A 17,823-nucleotide genomic window follows, 5' to 3' on the forward strand; every position below is an offset into this window, starting at 1 on the left:
TTCAGCATTTAGCATGTGGGAGCACTCTAATAAGCAGAAATGAATGGAGTTAAAACTGATCTTAAAAGAGGGGACAGTTATAAAAAGGCCACCTCTCACAGTGCAAGAGTTTTATGAATTTTGGGGTAATCCTTTAAGATGGAAACTAGTTTTTAGAAATTGTATCTTGTACATATTTCCTTCCTTTAGCCATTCTCTCATTCCTTGTGTTTTAGATATCAATGAATGTGAAATAAGAAACTTCACCTGCACTTCACAGCAAACATGTTTCAATATCCCAGGAGAATATAAATGTTTAGACCCAGTACGATGCGAGGAGCCTTATCTCCAGATTAATGAGAAGTGAGTAATGTACCCACAGCCACAAAAGCAAATTCTATCTGTGAGAGTTGTAAAGTAAACAAAATCCAAAGTAAACCAAATAAGCTGCAGTTTTACATCACAGCCATGAAGACTGTCTAAAGAGCTATACATACATGCTATTGCTACCTTTACTAGTGGTAAGCTTTATAAAAATAATAAATTCCAATTCCTTGCCAGGTCAACTGATATGATATGATATGATATGATATGATATGATATGATATGATATGATATGATATGATATATCATACTCAGATGTATGTGAAGTTAGACTGGAAGAACAGCTATCAGTTAGGTGAGAAAGCAGCAAGGCTTGTAATGTAATAAAAGACGTTTACTTACATTACTAACTGACTTCATATATGCTCAGATGCAGCCTGTTTATTATAGGAATATTTCCTGCAAATGGCAACTAGTTTATGCCTGGGAAGTACTTTAAAATATTAGAGGACAGTTAGAGCAGGATACAAATTGTTTCTTATTGCTTAAAGGTTAAAAGTTCTAAATAGTTCAGAGACTGATCCACCTTGCCCAGAAATTGGATATGTCTGGATGGGGCTGTTAGCACTGCCTGTCTCAACTGGGAATCATTTGAGCAAACAAATAATAAACCCTACATTTCTAAAAATAGCCTGTTTCTTTTACATTTTCGTTTGTATTTGCTGGGGCTCAAAATATTTCAGTTCCAGACAGATGTTGGTATACTGTAGTCCACATTATTTCACCCACAGTGTTTGCACTAAACCAAATAACCTGGAATTGCTTGGTAGCCTAATAATATATTTTATAGAAAGGCAAGAGATTAATAATTAGCTTATTTCCTTTAGAATTTATTAATGTATTTACACTGCTTTCTGAACTAGGGCAGCTGAAGATTGGACACATAGTGTTTGTCTAGTTTTGGGTTTTCCTACCTTGGTGATAGAGTCTTAAAATGGAATTTGAAATAACTGAATCCTCTGTATCTAAATTCCCCAGAGCCCAACTACAAAGTCCTTTCTCCAGAGCCCAACTACAAAGTCCTTGCAGAGCAGCTTGCACCAGAACTTGATTTCTGAGCTTTGTGTTTGGTGGCTTTGGCTCATGTCTAGATAGGACTGCACTTAATTTGTGACATATGTCTAGAAGTGGTCAGTATAAAAGCCAAGTGAATTCATTGCATTCTGTGTTTTCTGTGGAAGGAATTGGGTGATTGTAATGCCAGGAGCCTCTTAATGGGGAACATGCCAGATGCACTGTCTGAAACTGATATCAGTAGTGGAGGTTATAGAAAACACAGTCAAAAAGACCCTTCCCCAGTCAGTTCCCCCAACATGGTTTTTATAAAGGGATATCCTTCCTTCCAACTTTCTTAGAGTTCTCTGAAGAAATCAGCAGGGTGTGACTAGGGCACATGGACTGATGCAGCCTGTTTGCATTTCCAGAGGTTTCTGGAAAGACCCTCACATAGTTATTATGGAAATTAAGCAGTCATAAGTAACAGAGAAAAGTCCCTAGAAGAGTAAGAGGCTAAAAGATAAAAATTTAACAGAGGATAGTATAAAATTGTCAACTTTCCCACTGAAGTTCTGCAGAGGTCTGAGCTGGACCTACTTGGTCTATCATAAATAACCTGGGAAAAAAAACTTAGAGATGGGCAAAGTCTCCAACAGTATCTGAAGACAGCAGATAAAAGAGTGGGTGAAAAATTATTGCAGAATAAGCCTCAATGACTGTGCAATAAAATGGCAGATGAAATTCAGTGTAGATGAATTTCAGGTAAAAAAAAATCCCAAATTCACAAATTAAATAAGGACCACAGATAACCCATGCAAACTGAGATTTGAGGGTTCTAGTTCCATGATCTGCAGTACTCACTACAGGTCAGAGAAACAATCTGAATTTCAAGTGTTAATAGGTAGAGAACATCCTTGGAGCACATGCTGTTGTGTACCAAGACTGTGCAGTTCCTTCCCCTGCTGACAAAAGAAATATAACTGGATAAAGATTCATAAGAAGCAATGAGGATGATCAAAAGTATAGAGTAGCTTCCTTGTGAAGAATAGCCAAGTTAGAGCAAGTCAGCCAAAAACAGCCCTGAGTTTGATGAGGAGGATGAGAAGGGATTGACAGGCTGCTCTCCTTTCAGTAGAACACCTGGGAGCATCAGACAAAGTCAGAAAGAGAGATGCAAAGAGAGATGAAGAGAGCTGTGGAGCTCCTGGCCTCAGGAGGCTGTGGATGCCAAAGATTCATGTGGGAAGCTGGAAAAACTGATGGATAAGAAATGCATTAATAGCTGACAAATACAAAGAAATAAATTTTTCTTTCAAGGAGTCCCTGAGTCACAAACAATTGAAGACTGCTGGTGGAAGTGCTGTATGCTTGGCTTGCTATCCTCTTCTTCCTCAAGGCTCTGCATTTGATGTTAGAGCTTTGGTTTGATCCAGGATGTCTACTGTCTGTTTTCATGTAGTATGCAAAATCTGGTGAAACAAAATCACTACCATTTATGTAGTACTATCAGTGAAATGATCTAATAATAATTTGGGTACAGTTCAGTTTAAATTATTCTCAGAACAAACATGTACCTAGTATTCTACACTTGCAAGGCTGCTTCAAAGAAAGTTCATATTTTTGAGTGTTCTAAGGAGAATGTCAAGGTATTTTGGCTGAGAAGACAAGAAAAAGGAGGCAGGATATAGGCCAGAATAGCAACACAGAGAATGCTAAAAGTGAGAAAATGCATTAAATGTTTCATTGATTTTTCTAGCTGGTCAACAACATTTGTTTATTTATTTATGCATCTATGTTAGCATATAAAGAATCAGATATTACAGCAGTTTGTTAGTCCTGATGACAATTCTGTCTCTGACAATCAGCCGCTGCATGTGTCCAGCTGAAAACCCCGGGTGCAGAGATCAGCCCTTCACCATCCTGTACAGAGTGATGGACATGGTGTCTGGGAGGTCTGTGCCTTCAGACATCTTTCAGATGCAAGCAACAACTCGCTACCCTGGAGCCTATTACATCTTCCAAATCAAATCAGGGAACGAGGGCAGGGAATTCTACATGCGGGTAAGTCTAGTGCTCACTGGGGGAAAATGTGGAATATCTTGTTAGCTGAATGCCCTGGTAGCACAACTGAGCTTTTCATGACCATCACTTAAACCTTCAGTATGAGGCATGGTTTTTACACACAGACATGCAAAACAGTGTGCAGATCTCCAGGAAATGCTGGATCTCTCAGGAGAGTAACCTACCCAAAGCAAACATGCTTCTCCTATGAGGCAGTAGGTTTAGGAAAGCCCAGAGCTGTACCCATGTCCAAGAATAGCTCAGGGCTCCCAAGCTCAAGAGAAACTATTGTGCCAACCTGTTTTTTATTTCATGGATAATCAACAACTGTCACCAAAAGACTCAATGTTTCTCGTCTGTTTCATTAAATTTTTAATTGGAAATTGAAAAATGTGAAAACCAAAAAAGTAAGCAAACAACAATATTTTTTGCCTTTATGCCAACAATTGACTTTCTGGGTTCTTTGCTTTCATTTGTTATGAATTTTTTTCACTGCGAACGCACATTTTATGTAGACACTGTTAGAGAAAATGTAATTACCTGGGGTTTTAAAATTTGTTTTCCTCAGAAGATCTCTTTGTTCTCCCGTAATCTTTGCCACACAACTGACATGCAGAGATTACAGGGGTGTCTGCAGAGAGTGGGGCACATTCACAAGGGACAGTGCCACTCAGGATGTTGGTGAAGTCCTGCTTTATGGCTACTGAAGGCTCCCATCCCTTGCTGACATGGGTAGTGGGATAGATTTCAGTACACATCTCTCACAGGAACCTCAGAATCCTATTGTAAGAAAAGGAAAATGTTTCAAAATCCTGAATTGACAAGCAGTCCTGTTATCATTTACATCTCACAAGAGCTTTCCTGTTGCAAAGTCACTACTGATCCCACTGACCGTTTCCCCTCATCTGGGCTGACCACTCCCATTGCCCGAGCCTGCTATTCCAGAGATTTACCCACAGCCATTCCCTGGGCAGTGGGAGGGCATGGCTGGGTGACAGGGACACTGTGCCCTTGCTGAGGCACCAGGACCCAGCCTGGCACAGACCAGGCAGCATGCCAGCACCTCCTCAGGACTGTGTCAGTCTTCTCTGATCAAAGGTAACAAACACCCAGTGTTGAGGTAAAACTGGACAGGTAAAACAGGACCCACTCTGTCTATATAAAGTTCCCAATGGAAAACAAATTATAGATGATTTTAACATCAGCAGCTTTGGTTTTTAAATGCACATAATCCACTGTTCTGGTTAGATATTGCAAAGGTCTGCTTCCATTTAATAAAGGACTGGTTTTCTGAAGTGCCATTTCACATTCATAGCTCTCTTTGGAGGGTAAGGTTTGTGCCATTAACATACACAATATACCACAAACCCAGACCCCATTCACATGGTAACACTTGTTCTCCAGGTTCTGTTAACAAAACCTCTTCTGGGTGCCCACTGCTTCACAGTAACACTGTTCTTTACATCCAGCTAAAGAGTACTACAAACAAACAAACAAAAAGGTACTTTGTTTATACCCTAAATCCATGTTTTAATCTTTTTTTCTTTTTTGGGCAATATCAAGTGTCTATATTCAATAGATACTTTAATGTGCAGGGCTCCCAAAGGCTTTACAAACTGTAGAAGGTGATAGTTCACACCGAAAAGAAGCCAAATGCCAAAATGAAACTTTGTCCCATCAGTTGCAGTGGTTTCAAACAATGAAAGAGAAAACACCTATTTTTGCTGCTTGAAGACTGTGGTGAGACAGTGGTTTTGAAGAGCTAGTTTTGGCAATCTCACTTTTATTCTCTTGTTTATGCACAGCAAACAGGACCAATCAGTGCCACTCTGGTGATGACCCGCCCGGTGAAGGGGCCGCGCACGGTTGAGTTGGACTTGGAAATGATCACAGTTAACACCGTCATCAACTTCAGAGGGAGCTCTGTCATCCGGCTGAGGATATTTGTATCACAGTACTCCTTCTGAGCCTCCAGCCTGTGCCCTGGAAACATTCAGCCAAAAGAGACACTTCCTCCCCTGCAGAACTCTCTCCTCAAAAGCCAGTACCTATTGCAGCTCCAGGCCAAATCACTATTTCCACAGACCCGGTGACCTGTGCTTGTCTGAGCAGGGACGCCTCTTCATGCACAGTCCCGAGCAGGACGCCAACATCTGAAGATTCCATATGATTCTCTATGTGGTCATGTATTTTAAGGACTCTTCTCACTGTAAACACTTCTAGGGCATGAGTCTATGTGAAAGACTGTGAACCTTTGTAGCTCCAAGGCTGCTTAGCAGAAAGCACCAAAAAAACTGAGGAAAAAGCTGGCTTTTGCAATTTTACTTTGTTAAAAAATTTTTTTCATTATAAATGAAAAGCAGACAAACAAGCAGAAATAGAAACTAAAAACCCACCGATTGAAACAAGGGACCTCAGTAGTCCTAATTTGCATTCCAAATTATCTCTGGAATTATCAGTCAGGCACTTTGTTTCAATTCACCCTGCATTTGTCTTAGTTTCATCTGGTTTTTTCATTCTATTTTATAGTTAAAATTAATTGTAAATTCATTCCGAAAAACATGTTGTACTATGTAATCTTTTGCTTTCTGACAAAGTGTCACATGTTTGGGTTCCTTTCTGTATTAAATCTTTCTATATAACAGAGTTCATAGAAATCTATCACTGGATGGTGTGTTTTACAACATTTAGGATATTATGCTTATTTACACTCAAGATCTTTGACACAGGTCTCCACTGCCAGAATGGTGTCCAGGATAAGTAGGGACTTTAGAGCAGATAAGAATCAGAATCTTATTTTTCCCTTTTTTCCTGAGTGTGATAGTTGCATACAATTTGTAATGGCCACAAGGTAGTAATACTAACTCTGTAGTTATGGCTGCAATTAATCTCCCGTACAACAACCACTCAGGTCAGACCTGTCCACATTCCTTCAGAAAATATGAATTGTTTTTTCCATTGCAATCTCTCTCCTACACTTCTAACATGGGGAGAAGTAGCTGAAAAGGAGTAGGACCAGTCTCATTCATGCTCCTACCACAAAGCAGACCAGACTGTACCCCAGTCTCAAACAATGGGATCCCACAGTTTCCATGGGCATTGTCTTCTCAGGTATTTCTGCTGTAACCAATAGATAGTTTCTTCTGAAGTCTAATCTGAATCACCATTGTAATCTGTTGCTTTTTAGTCTACTTCCAGTAGAATTTGAGAACAGTTTATCTTTCCCTTTGCAGAAGCCTAACGTGTCTGAAGACTGTTGTCATGTCTCCCCTCAGACTGTTCTTCTCTAGTCTAAACAAACCCCATTCTTTTGGTCTTTCCTCATACATCACATTTTCTGGACCTTTGATCATTCTTGTTGCTCTCATCTGGATTCTCTCCAGTTGGTTCACATCTTTTTTGAAGCACAGTGCCCAAAACTGTGAAAAGTATTCCAGCTGAGGCCTCTCAGTGCTAAGTTAAATCTATATATATGTTGAATAGTTTGAAAAAGACTTAAAAATTGTATAGTTGGAAGCTATAATGCATGTTGAAGCCACTGGCACTTTGGACTTTTTTTTTAATAGAGATGAGTGTTTATATTCCTTGTTCTTAAATTTATCTGAAGCAAGCTCTTTTACTTTGGTTTTTCCTTACTGGCTTATTGGCTCCCTAGCATTGCTAGGACAGGAAGGAGAACCTTTGCTTTGTCTTTTGAGAACTGGAAGTGCTCAGTGCTACTTGGGAGAAGGAGTTCACAAAGATTATAATGTGAACAACTAGAAGCAGAGTAGCAATGTGAGGTCTTCATTAAAGTGGAGTATTAAATGGGAGAATACAGACTTGGAAAGTTATTACAACACAGAGTGCATGACACAATCAGAAAACTGACTCTTGTTCCTAGTAAGCTTTGTGAATTGGTAGAGACTCTGCTCTTTTTCCTTGTACTCAGCTTGAAGGAAGCCCTGATGCTCTCAGCAATGCAATACTGAGTTTAGCAGCTTCCGTTTCTTAATGGTTTAAAGGTTTTCTCTCTGCTGCTACAACATCCCAGGATGCTGTGGCTCAGAGCTCTGTCCTTTATTGTAAAAACAAAAAGTCTGGAGACTGACTCCAGAGTTTAGTGAGCCAAGCTGAAGGCAGAAAGCCAATGAGTTTTATGAGCAGCCGACTTGGAGGAGATAAATGCAGAGGAAATGGGCAGAGAAATATCAGAAACAAGAAACTGTTTCCTGAGTGTATCATGGCTCATCAAGTACCACAGTCTTGGAGGGAGAAATAGAGATGATCAGGAAGGAAGAATGATAATTTATAACCATGGTACTAAAAGTGCTCCTATGCCAGATGATGAAAATAAAACATGGGAAACATGCAGGCTCTGATGGACCAGAGAGCAGCCGAGGGGCAGGCAGGGTCTTGCACTGAAGATGTCCAACTCTTAAAATGCTGACAGTTTTCCCAGTGCTTAAAATCCCCTCCGCCTCTCTTTTTATGCCCCTATGTTATGTCTTCTTTATTCCCATTTGAGGAGTCCTGTCTTCCTGCCACCACATCACCTCCTGCAGAGATGTTTAGACCCTGCTAGACATCAGACAGTTTGTCATTTCTGGCCTGTGCTCCCATGGTCCCCACATACCAACCCGATTTAACCCTAATTTAGAAACATCAAAACCCAGAGGAATTCCATAACAAAACACTCTGTTAAAAGAGTAGAGCTGGAGTGCTTGGTTTTAGCAGGGTCCAGCAAGTACTCATAAAACAATATTACACTTTCTATATAAACATTCTGCGCCTTAAAAAAAAAAAGTGAAAAGTCTGGAAACAAAGGAATTCAGCCACTTCTCAACCGCCATAACATCTTTCATCACTCACTATCACTCCAGCCAACTTAAACTTTGCCAAAATATATGCCAATCTCAAAATAATAAATTACTAGCAGTTTATAATATCTGAACTCTCTGTTTCCTAGTCAGGGGTCTGTTTCCAATAGATCATTGCAGACTCAAATATTACAGCAATTCTCACCAAATAAAAAAAGAGGACTGTGCATGTCAGGTTTTTTTACAGCATGAAAGTTAAAAATGTAAACTCACAACTGCTGCATATATTCATGCACTTCTTTGAAGCCAGGACAGACAGAAACTTGAGGCCAAAAGCAGACAGAATTCCAGGTCTGCTCTTCTAACCCACTAACATGAAGAATTTTGCCCTGTGATTACTGTTCAGTATTTTGACCAGCACCAGCGTGGGCACAGACCCTGCTCTGGGTGTGTGTGGCTTCCCTCTGGCTCTGCTTGCACAGGCTGGCAGAGCTGTTCCCTTGCCAAGCAGAGAAAGGACAGCTCTTTGCCTCTCCTGCCTGTCAGCTGTCATATCTGTTTGAACTTAGGTCCTCAGCAGAAAAACTGCCCTCCACTATGTGTTTGTACAGCACTTATTGCCAGTGCAGTAATTGGAATAAAGGTAAAAGAAAGCAGATATGGCAGTAATCTTTGATACAGATCACAATGATTGGGAAGGAGAAGAATATTAGAATATGTTTATTCTGATAAATGGACAAATCGATTCATGCTAGTTGGGTTAGGTGCCAGAGGGACCTATGATCCAGCTTATTTGACTTTGAGACATATTTAGGGAACTGATTTTTTTGACACAAACAACAAAATGTTATTTCACCCAAGAGTTTCCTGGATCTCACAGAATTGCTTTTCAACTGATGATTTTCTCTGACTACAATAACTTTGTTAAAAATAATTCAACTTCTTTTGAGAACCTGGTCACCACCATCACTGTGTGCAATGTCCAGGGCCATTCATACAAGCTCTGTCCTCTTCAGCTGGGGGCTTGTATTCATATTTACTTTTTTTACTTAGCCTTCAGAAACGCCAACTTTTATTGTCTCATAAACATGTTATCAGCATCAGCAGAACTTGCATAATAATTTTTCTCTGTCTAGAACTGGAAGAACAATACAACCAGTACAATATGTGGTCATGCAAGTTCTCCAGTCTGGCTTATTCACAGAATATGCTACTGAATATCTTCCACAGCAGGTAGCTCTATTAGAGCACAATGAAAATGTCATAACATAAAGATGCTAGGAAAAAAAAAAAAAAAGGAATAAAACTATGCCCTAATGTTATTCACTCCTAACAGGCATTATTGTCAAAATAAATCTTTATCCTGGATGGACAAAACCCTCAGCCAGTGTTAATCTGCATGATGGATGCTTTTCAATGAAAAGATAACAAGTGTCCTTGGAATCTTCCCTGTGCCTGTGTAAAGCACTGCCCACCTATCTGTATGGAAGAGAATTTACAGAAGTGCTTGTGTGGCTCTGCATTGGGAAGTCAAACAGCTGTAAGGCAACATGGCATAAGCAAATTCTGTTTCCTCATCTGACACAAGCCCAGACAAGTGATTTACACCCCTTACATTTTGTTGTTTTAAGTCTTTGAACCAATTTTGAATAGCTCAACCTAGCTCAACCCCAAAGCAGGTGCCATGCATGAAGACTGAGGATGATGGCCTTAACTAGACTTTTGAAGATCCTGCGGGAAGCCTGCCTCAGAAAGGTGATGTGCTGAAGGGCAGTGCCACAGGGAGTGTAATGGTCCAGAGTATTTGTGTGGGATGTCAGTGATAGCTGCCTGCTACCTGCACCTGCCTCTTTTCTCACCTGCTTCAGTGCAGGAAGTAACTAAAGTTTTTAACTGTGCACATCAGCTGTGCTCCTGTGCTCCTCTCATATCCAGGGCAGATCCATTATTTCACCATCATGTTCCTCTGCATCCACCACCTGTGCAAGCTTTTCATGTGTTTCACTGGAGATGCAGGCACTGCCAAGTTCTAAGCACTCTTACAGCAAAGTATTAATTGTGAATGGCTGAAAGGATTGCCCAGCCTGCTTGTAGAGCCTGGATTCATGAATAGGATTTTAAAAACCCCACAACTCCTCAGTTTTGAAACTCACAGTTTTTCTGGAAATGGCATCTTATTGTCTTGGCTTGATAGTCTCAAGGATTTTTAAGAAGTCTGATAAGGACATGCTCATGCAATCCACCCTTAGGCTTTATAAACCTTGGATGAGGTTTCTCCAATTTGCAAACAGAGTGTGTGGCCCAAGTCAGAGAGAGTTCAATGTGATTATCACTATGCTAAAGTCAGTGATCACTAAACACTTCACCTCTGGTCTGGATTAACCCAGTTTTATTTTAAGTCTCAAATCTCAGTGTCAGTGTATAAATGTAAGCAGATATGTATTATTTTTAGAGTAGAGCTGAAAGCTACTTTCCTGTAAATAAATAATAGTATGATTGCAGTATCTCTTTCTTTGTGGGCACTATCTTTGGGTTCTTTGATATTTCAAGATTTCTTCTGGTATTTCAAGACATTCATTGATGTGTTTCCATGAGTGATTCTTCACTCCTGCTCTTCAAAGGCCAGCCCAGGCAGTAGATTCTGCTTTGTCAAAACATGAAGTTGTACTCAGGCCTCTGCATAGTCACAATATTCATTAGAATTGTTCCTCTCTGTAACCTATGAGGGATTATGTTGACTTCCTTGAAATTCTGCAGTGTTCCATGCATGTGTTTGTCCAGACTGGGACCTTAGTCTGGAGATTGTTCATCAGCAAGTTCCTGCACATGTTCTCCAACATGTGAAACCATAGCTACAAAGGTTAGTTTTTGACAAAAATCTTCAAAGCATGGTGTTTCTTGGCTGCCTACACATAATGCAAACACAATTCCAAAATCTAGGACCAGAGTTGCCGAGTCTTCATCAGAAATTCCTTTCAGAAACATTTTGGTTGGTAAACTTGCTTTGTAGATTATGTCAAACGCAAACAAAAAGGAAGAGGGCCTGCCAAGATTACATAGATTTGTTATTAAAATCAGTATCCCCAAGAATACTGGAATATAATTCATCATTTAAAAATATTCCTTATGATGCTGACATCTGATACAATTCAAGCAGGGCAAGGGATCAGAAAAACTGACTGCTTCCAAAACAACAGCACCTGCTTGACAGGGATCCCTGGGCTCCTACAGTGACCAGAAGCACCTGCTAGCCCAAGTCTGCACACCAGGTCAGTGAGGAAGAAACAAAGCTCATAGAGACACAGAGATGGAGGAGAGGTCATTTCACTGACTTCTGAATGATGTCAAGTGGAGATTTACATCATAATGTCTATAAAATTTCTCACTGCATTTATACATCTGTATAAATGGAAAATTGAAGATTACCAAAATCAAAAGGACCAAGCTGTTACCTACTAACATATACTACATGCAGGAAGCTTTAGTGTATCCCTCTGCCTTTCCTCAGGGTTGTGCTCACTGAATTTCCCAGTCTGATTTGGTGGGAGTTAACAATGGTGTAAAGTGACAGCAGCTGGTTCACAGCAGTGTAGTCAAACCCACGGATGCAAGAGAATTACAGAGGGATACAATTATAATTGAACCAGAAAGTTAATAAAAAAGAGCTTGCTGATTAGTTAACCTTCAATTCTTTGGTTATGATGTCATTGACATGGACAAAAACATTCAACCAGAAACACAAAAATATTAAAAAGGAGATTATCTCCTTAGAAAGATAAGTGCTCATGTAGCCTATAAATAGCTCTGAAATTAAAACGACCCAGACAACATCTGTAAAAGGAAGAATTCACTCCTTGACCTCTAACATCCTTGTCTCCCACAGCAGGATTAAGCACAGTTGATCCTTATCAGGACTCAGACACAATGGCTGTTTGATGGTCGAGCCAAGAAAGAGGCAGGCATGGCCAGAAGCAAGGGGGGGACACACCAAGATAATGTAAAATTCCTGAAGAATGCTCTCAGTGTGCAGGATCTTTGAGACAGATCTCTCCTGCTGTACCATGCATTTTAGCTCTGCTTGGGAAATAGTAACAGTCACTTCAATAAAAAGGGGGGCAGGGGGAGAACTGTAGCATTCATGTTTTTGAACGCAAAATCAGCTGCCAAAAAAATTATGCCCTGGCCAATTTGTCACCTAATAACATGCACTGGATACCAGAAACCTCTAAGTACAATTTTAGGTATAGCACATTTAGTACCACCTTATACCAAGAGTCCATCCTGCAGCCAGTACAGGTGGAAGGAGGAGGACTCACTGCCCAGCCCAGAGGATGCCCCTTAGTGAAACAGTCATTTCCCTAACTCTTACTTGCAGCCTGTCTGGATTAATAAACATTTTATATTTTTAAGTCTTCCTTTCTTCTTCTTTTTTTTTTTTTTTTTTTTTTTTTTTTGTTGGTCAGTCTTTTTAAGAATAATTTTGTACTGTGATTTTAAAAGGATAGTTTCAATGTCCCACATCCTGTCCCTTTAGCTTATACCCATTACTTCATTTTTAGCAGAAAATGAGTTTTAAGTGTTGCATTGTTCTACAGCTCATGAACAATTTGCATTGAATACACCAATAGGGACTATTTTAAAGGGTTTTTTTAAATAAATATGTTGCTAACAAAAATTATAATTGAATTCTAGCTTATTTTGATCATTAACTGGTTTAGTGGTTTTTTTACAAGATCATTGCAAGTATGCATAACAGAATTATGTAACCTGTTTGGAAAGCAAGGTGAATGAGGATCAGTGATACTGGTATACCTGCTGGCTATAAACAGCAGTAACATACAGGTAGTAGTAGAAAAACTTCAAAGCAAAATACAATTAATTTTCCAGAGGCTAATTTTCTTTCAGAGTTTTTATGTTATACAGTCACCCATTTTTGGAGGTACATGTGCATATTTTACCTTAATTTCCTGGTGGGTTTTTGTCTGATAAAGCTCAAATCCATGTTTTGTGTAATACTACTTTATCTGTACCAGGAGCTTGATGTAGCTGAGGCATTTCTTTCCCCTGCAATTTCACTGAAGGATGGAATAGGTTGCTGCTGCCGAGGGTGAGGGTGGCTCCCTCACCCAGCTCCCCCTCAAGCACCAGCCATGCTTTATTCAGCATATTTGGAGGGTGAACAGGAGGGTGTACAGGCTGCATGCCTTGGAAGTGTCCCCAGAGAATGCCAGGAGAGGAGTTCCCCTCCCAGCCTGACATGGTGCCATACATGGTCCCAGCTGTCCTGGGTCTTTGGAGCCAGTGAAGGCAGGGGTTTGTGCAGTGACAGTGAAGCTCTGGCCAGAATTTGGTTTCCAAATGGCAGAATAAACTTGTCTCCATAACAAGTAGTGTTAATATAAGATAATTTAGACTGAACTGGTTTCCTGATATATAAATCATTAACCAGTGGCTAGTTCTCATCCCGCCTGCACTACGTATCTTATGACTTCAGTTCAACAAAGGCTTTTCCACCCACATGACACTCAATGACCCATGCCTAATGAGGTTTGAGTTTGTGTTTTGCAGGTGGAATGTTCTTATTTCAGCAATTTGCAAGGACAGCCAGAACTGGCTCTGGTTTGCTTTGTGGAAAGTGAAGGAACTTATGTCACACAGTTGCTGTCTCACATTCTTATCACCCAAATAATTTGCTGCAAAGTGAGGTAGGTAATACGCCATTCACTGGGCTTGTGGTGATTTACAAGGCACTCAGAAAGCTGATATGCACTCAAAGGAAGTGCTGCTGCTGCTCATTTCCCGTGCCACGAGGACGCCTCATTTCCCTTCACTACCCTGCAAAGGCATTCATTCTGAATCACATGCTCACTGAAATGAGTGCACATGCAAACTGAAAGAGGAGAGGCCAAGTGCAGGAATGCTGAGCTGCAAAGTTTCTCTTCAAGAGAAGAAAACAACTCTCTAGAACTACTCAAAGAAAATGAGAAACTAGGTGTGACTCTTGATCAAAGATTTAAGGTTCTACAGTCCTCTCTGGGGTGCCCTGGTTGAAGTGGCCTGGTCAGTGAAGGTAACAAGGGGCTGGTTTTCCACTGAATGTGGTAGAGAATGGGCATTTCACAAAACACAGCTGCTCTGATTTTGCTATTGATGTACAGCTGAAGTAGCCCAATATGGGGTTTTCACACCTGAGCCACTTTATCCTTCTCTCTCTAGTTGTTTGGAATTTGCTTTTGAGGTTATTACACATGCTGCCATGTGTGTCTGACATAGGGTTGCACATGGGACTGAATAGTGTGATCCCCTCCCCTTTACTGCTCTTTTTACTATGCAAGACCAATCTGTTCAGACAGTGTCCTCCCAGCCAAGCTCTGTGAATAAGGAAATGGTCTCTCCAAAGCTGACTCACAAATATGGAGAAACCTGAAGTAGGTTGTGCTTAATCTGTCAGTGCTATCCAGCCAGCTGGTAAAGGACACTGCACTGCTGGAGAGATAGAGTTTTGCTGGGCTATAAAACTGACACCCTGCAGGGATTTAACCTCCTGTTGCACTTCATTAAGGGTAAGCTATGAATTGTATTTCCTTGAGAAGTCCCATGGGCTGTATTCTGTGTACCAGAACTCCTGCTTTCTCCTCCCTCTCTGTTTTTGGTGGCACCAGTTCCTCCTCAGGCCTGCAAGTACTGCTGAATGTTTTTAAAGTGTCCTCGGTGTCAGCCTGCACATAACCTAACCAGTGATGGAAAAAATGAGCCTACGTGTTTTTTCCAGGAAGTCAGACAGCATTCCCTGTCTCATACAGGTGAGCACTTTCTCACGCCAGTAACTCATTGGGACAGCAAGTGTGATCTCAGCTCTTTCACAATGGTGTTTATAGTCTGTGCCACTGTTTGTAAGGACTGTTCTGAATGGCAGCTAGCTGCTGATCTTCAACAGCACTTCTGCCTCCTGTTTTTACTCTGTCTAGCCTGTTTTATTCCTCCTTCCTTGGGCTCTGGCACAGTTCAGTCACCATGCCATTCCAAAATCATCATCAAGGCCCTCTAAAATCCAGTATTGAAACACTCCCTCCATCTACCTGCTAATGAAAATCCTTGTCACTCATGGGACACCATGTCAATTTAAGCAAAGGGACAGCTACAGCTTTGGCTGAGAAGTGTTTGGTTAGGTTTTCTAAGATCTTGAATAACTAATTTAATAAATCCTTGCTTGCTTGTATGTCTGCACCTTCTGTTTTCTACCACATTTTCATTATACTTGGATCCAAATGCATGTGGTTTTAATGTGCAGTTAAATCCTGGAGCTGCAGAGAAATAATTAACCCTTCACCCTTTAATTCCTTGCTACCATATAATCTAGTTTTTATAGAGCTAAGAGTTAAAGCAATAGTGACAACTGAAAATACTCAAGGCAAGTGGGTATTTGCTCACCATGGGAAGCCAGCCTTAATCACATATATATATATAAACTTCTGGGCTTGGGGAGTGCAGGTAAATAGAGTAGCAAAGATAGTGTGTCCCACAAACAAATATTTGTTCCTACAGTTACTGGTGCTGACTCAGGATTCTCGAAAGTAATCTCTCAAGAAAATACTGCAAAGAACAAATAACCTGCAGTTTTCAACTGTTAAACTTCCTGGTAAAACCCTGGTTTGTGACACCTGCACCCATCCACTCAGATGACTGAGATGTACCAAGATGTAACCCATTTCAGTCTGTTTGGCACAGCAGTCTCTCAAGGGCTGTATGTTCTCTCCTCTCTGAGTATTTTTGTATGTAGCCAAACAAGGGTTAAACATGCAAATCCTCAGCTTTGTGGTGAAGTGTGCATCCTTACTCCAGCTCTACAGCCCCTAGTGATACCAGCAAGGGTTGTGGCTATAGCACATTTACCTCCCAGTGGCTCTGGGGGCAAGGCTGAGGAGCACCAGTGCTGCTGCCAGTCCTGCACAGGGAGGGCTGGGAACGTGGGCAGCAGTTGTTTGCCCTTATTTCCTGTACCTAACCAGTGCTGCTTTCTGGTGTGTTTGCTGGGAACAGAGCAAAACAACCTGCAGCTGGGTTAAAGTGTTAAAATGAGGGTAGAGCAGAGTGCTAACTTCTGTTTCTAGTTATGTCATTTCTTAAATAGCTTTAAGTACCTTGCCTTTCCCAGAGGGATGTGCCCAAAGCTGCAGTTTGGAGGTCAGTGTGTGTGTTCTCCTTTTGAATCAAGAAATTTTTGATGGAAGAGCAGCATTCCAGCTGCTGTGAGCAACCAGCCACTGCCCTCCATGGATTTTCTTCCCAGCTCCCTCACTTCAGTGGGGCCAAGATGTTTAAACTGCAGAGATTTCTACAATGGCTTTTTGTCATCATCCCATTCCAGCAAGGTAAATGAAGTTTGTTTTCACCTGAAAATAGAAGATTAAAAGATTTTTTACAACTGGAAACAGTAAATTATTTTTGTGCTTTTGGCCCTTTTTCTTGACTTCCTTTCAGAAAGGATCTTTTGTGTGCTGCCCTTGCTCTGTGTGCTGGTGACACCTGGCTGGCCTCTTCTTCCTGGGGACAGGAACATCTGCTCATCCTCAGGCAGGCCTGTGTCTGCTTTTGGGAGACAGGCCAGCCTGAGCAGGCTCTGGAGATGATGGTGTGAAAATACAGGGCAAAAAAGAGTCCCAAAAGGTCCCAAAAAGAGAGAGGGGAGGAAAGGGCCCAGGCAGGTGTTTGCCCTTTGCTTGGCCAGGCACTGAGCAGGCTGGGAGGACAGGGTGAGCTGCCTCCATCCCCTCTTGCACACTGACAGAGACATTTCTGGGCAGTATCACAAACAAGTGGGACTCTAACAGTGTTTGGGGAGACACCCCAGAAGTTCCCCATGAGGTGGCATGATCCCAGCCTAGTGGGAGAGAAAATCCCTGGAAGACTGGGCTTCCCAAACAGCCCAGGGAGCACTCCCCAGGTAGGGAAAGGGCTGTGAGGTTTTCACTGGCATGGGGAGAGAGGCTGAAGTGTAGGAGTGACAGCCTCACTGATGTCCCCCCAGGAAGGTGCCTGGGCTGGGGATCTGCCCAGCTCACTGCCTGGGGGCACAGGGGTGGCCTGGCTTCCCCAGCTACTGGGGCTCCCTGCCAATTCCCTCCTCACTGCCTGCACAGAGCAGGGCTCTACAAAAACACAGAGGTGCATTTAAGCCATTGCCTGCATTTGGACTTCTCCCTTCAGTCCATTTCTAGCTGCAGCTTTTAAGCCCCACAGATTTTCACTGCTAACTGGTCTCAGCTAGCATTCCTTGATGTGCTTTTACATCAGAAATAGTTCTGTAAGATCTAGTATGTCTCTGGCTTGTAAAATACAATCATTTCTTACTAGGTTACACTAATATTTCGTAATTCATTCTTAATATTATTCTTCAATAAAGCTCTGCACAAACAATCTATCCCACAGGAGGAACTTCTGCCAGATCCCAGATGTCAAACACATTTTCTTCAAATACTGGAGTTCGTGACCTTTTATGTTTGTTAATGTGACGCCATGGAAATTATTTATAATAAATAAGCATATTTCAGAGTCAGGTGTTCCATGGGCCATTTTTCAGTGACACAACAGCCTTTCCTGAAAC

The 17,823-nt window shown here is 41.3% G+C and overlaps 2 protein-coding genes across 3 annotated transcripts in view; both read left to right on the forward strand.

Moving 5' to 3' along the window:
• Positions 1-10,723, forward strand: part of FBLN5 (fibulin 5) — a 49,978-nt gene extending 39,255 nt beyond the window's left edge. For both annotated transcript variants that reach the window (XM_056493519.1, XM_056493518.1), the window contains exons 9-11: positions 216-342; positions 3,225-3,420; positions 5,226-10,723. In XM_056493519.1, coding sequence (XP_056349494.1) covers positions 216-342; positions 3,225-3,420; positions 5,226-5,387 — 485 coding nt within the window. In that variant the 3' untranslated portion in view covers positions 5,388-10,723. The remainder of the gene's footprint in view (positions 1-215; positions 343-3,224; positions 3,421-5,225) is intronic.
• Positions 10,724-16,533: 5,810 nt separating this feature from the next.
• The window catches only part of CPSF2 (cleavage and polyadenylation specific factor 2), an 11,446-nt gene continuing 10,156 nt past the window's right edge, over positions 16,534-17,823 (forward strand). Inside the window, exon 1 of the mRNA XM_056493322.1 lies at positions 16,534-16,591. Within this exon, the coding sequence (XP_056349297.1) occupies positions 16,534-16,591 (58 nt within the window). The remainder of the gene's footprint in view (positions 16,592-17,823) is intronic.

The sequence above is a fragment of the Oenanthe melanoleuca genome, chromosome 5 (assembly GCF_029582105.1).
Source record: "Oenanthe melanoleuca isolate GR-GAL-2019-014 chromosome 5, OMel1.0, whole genome shotgun sequence".
NCBI lineage: Eukaryota > Metazoa > Chordata > Aves > Passeriformes > Muscicapidae > Oenanthe > Oenanthe melanoleuca.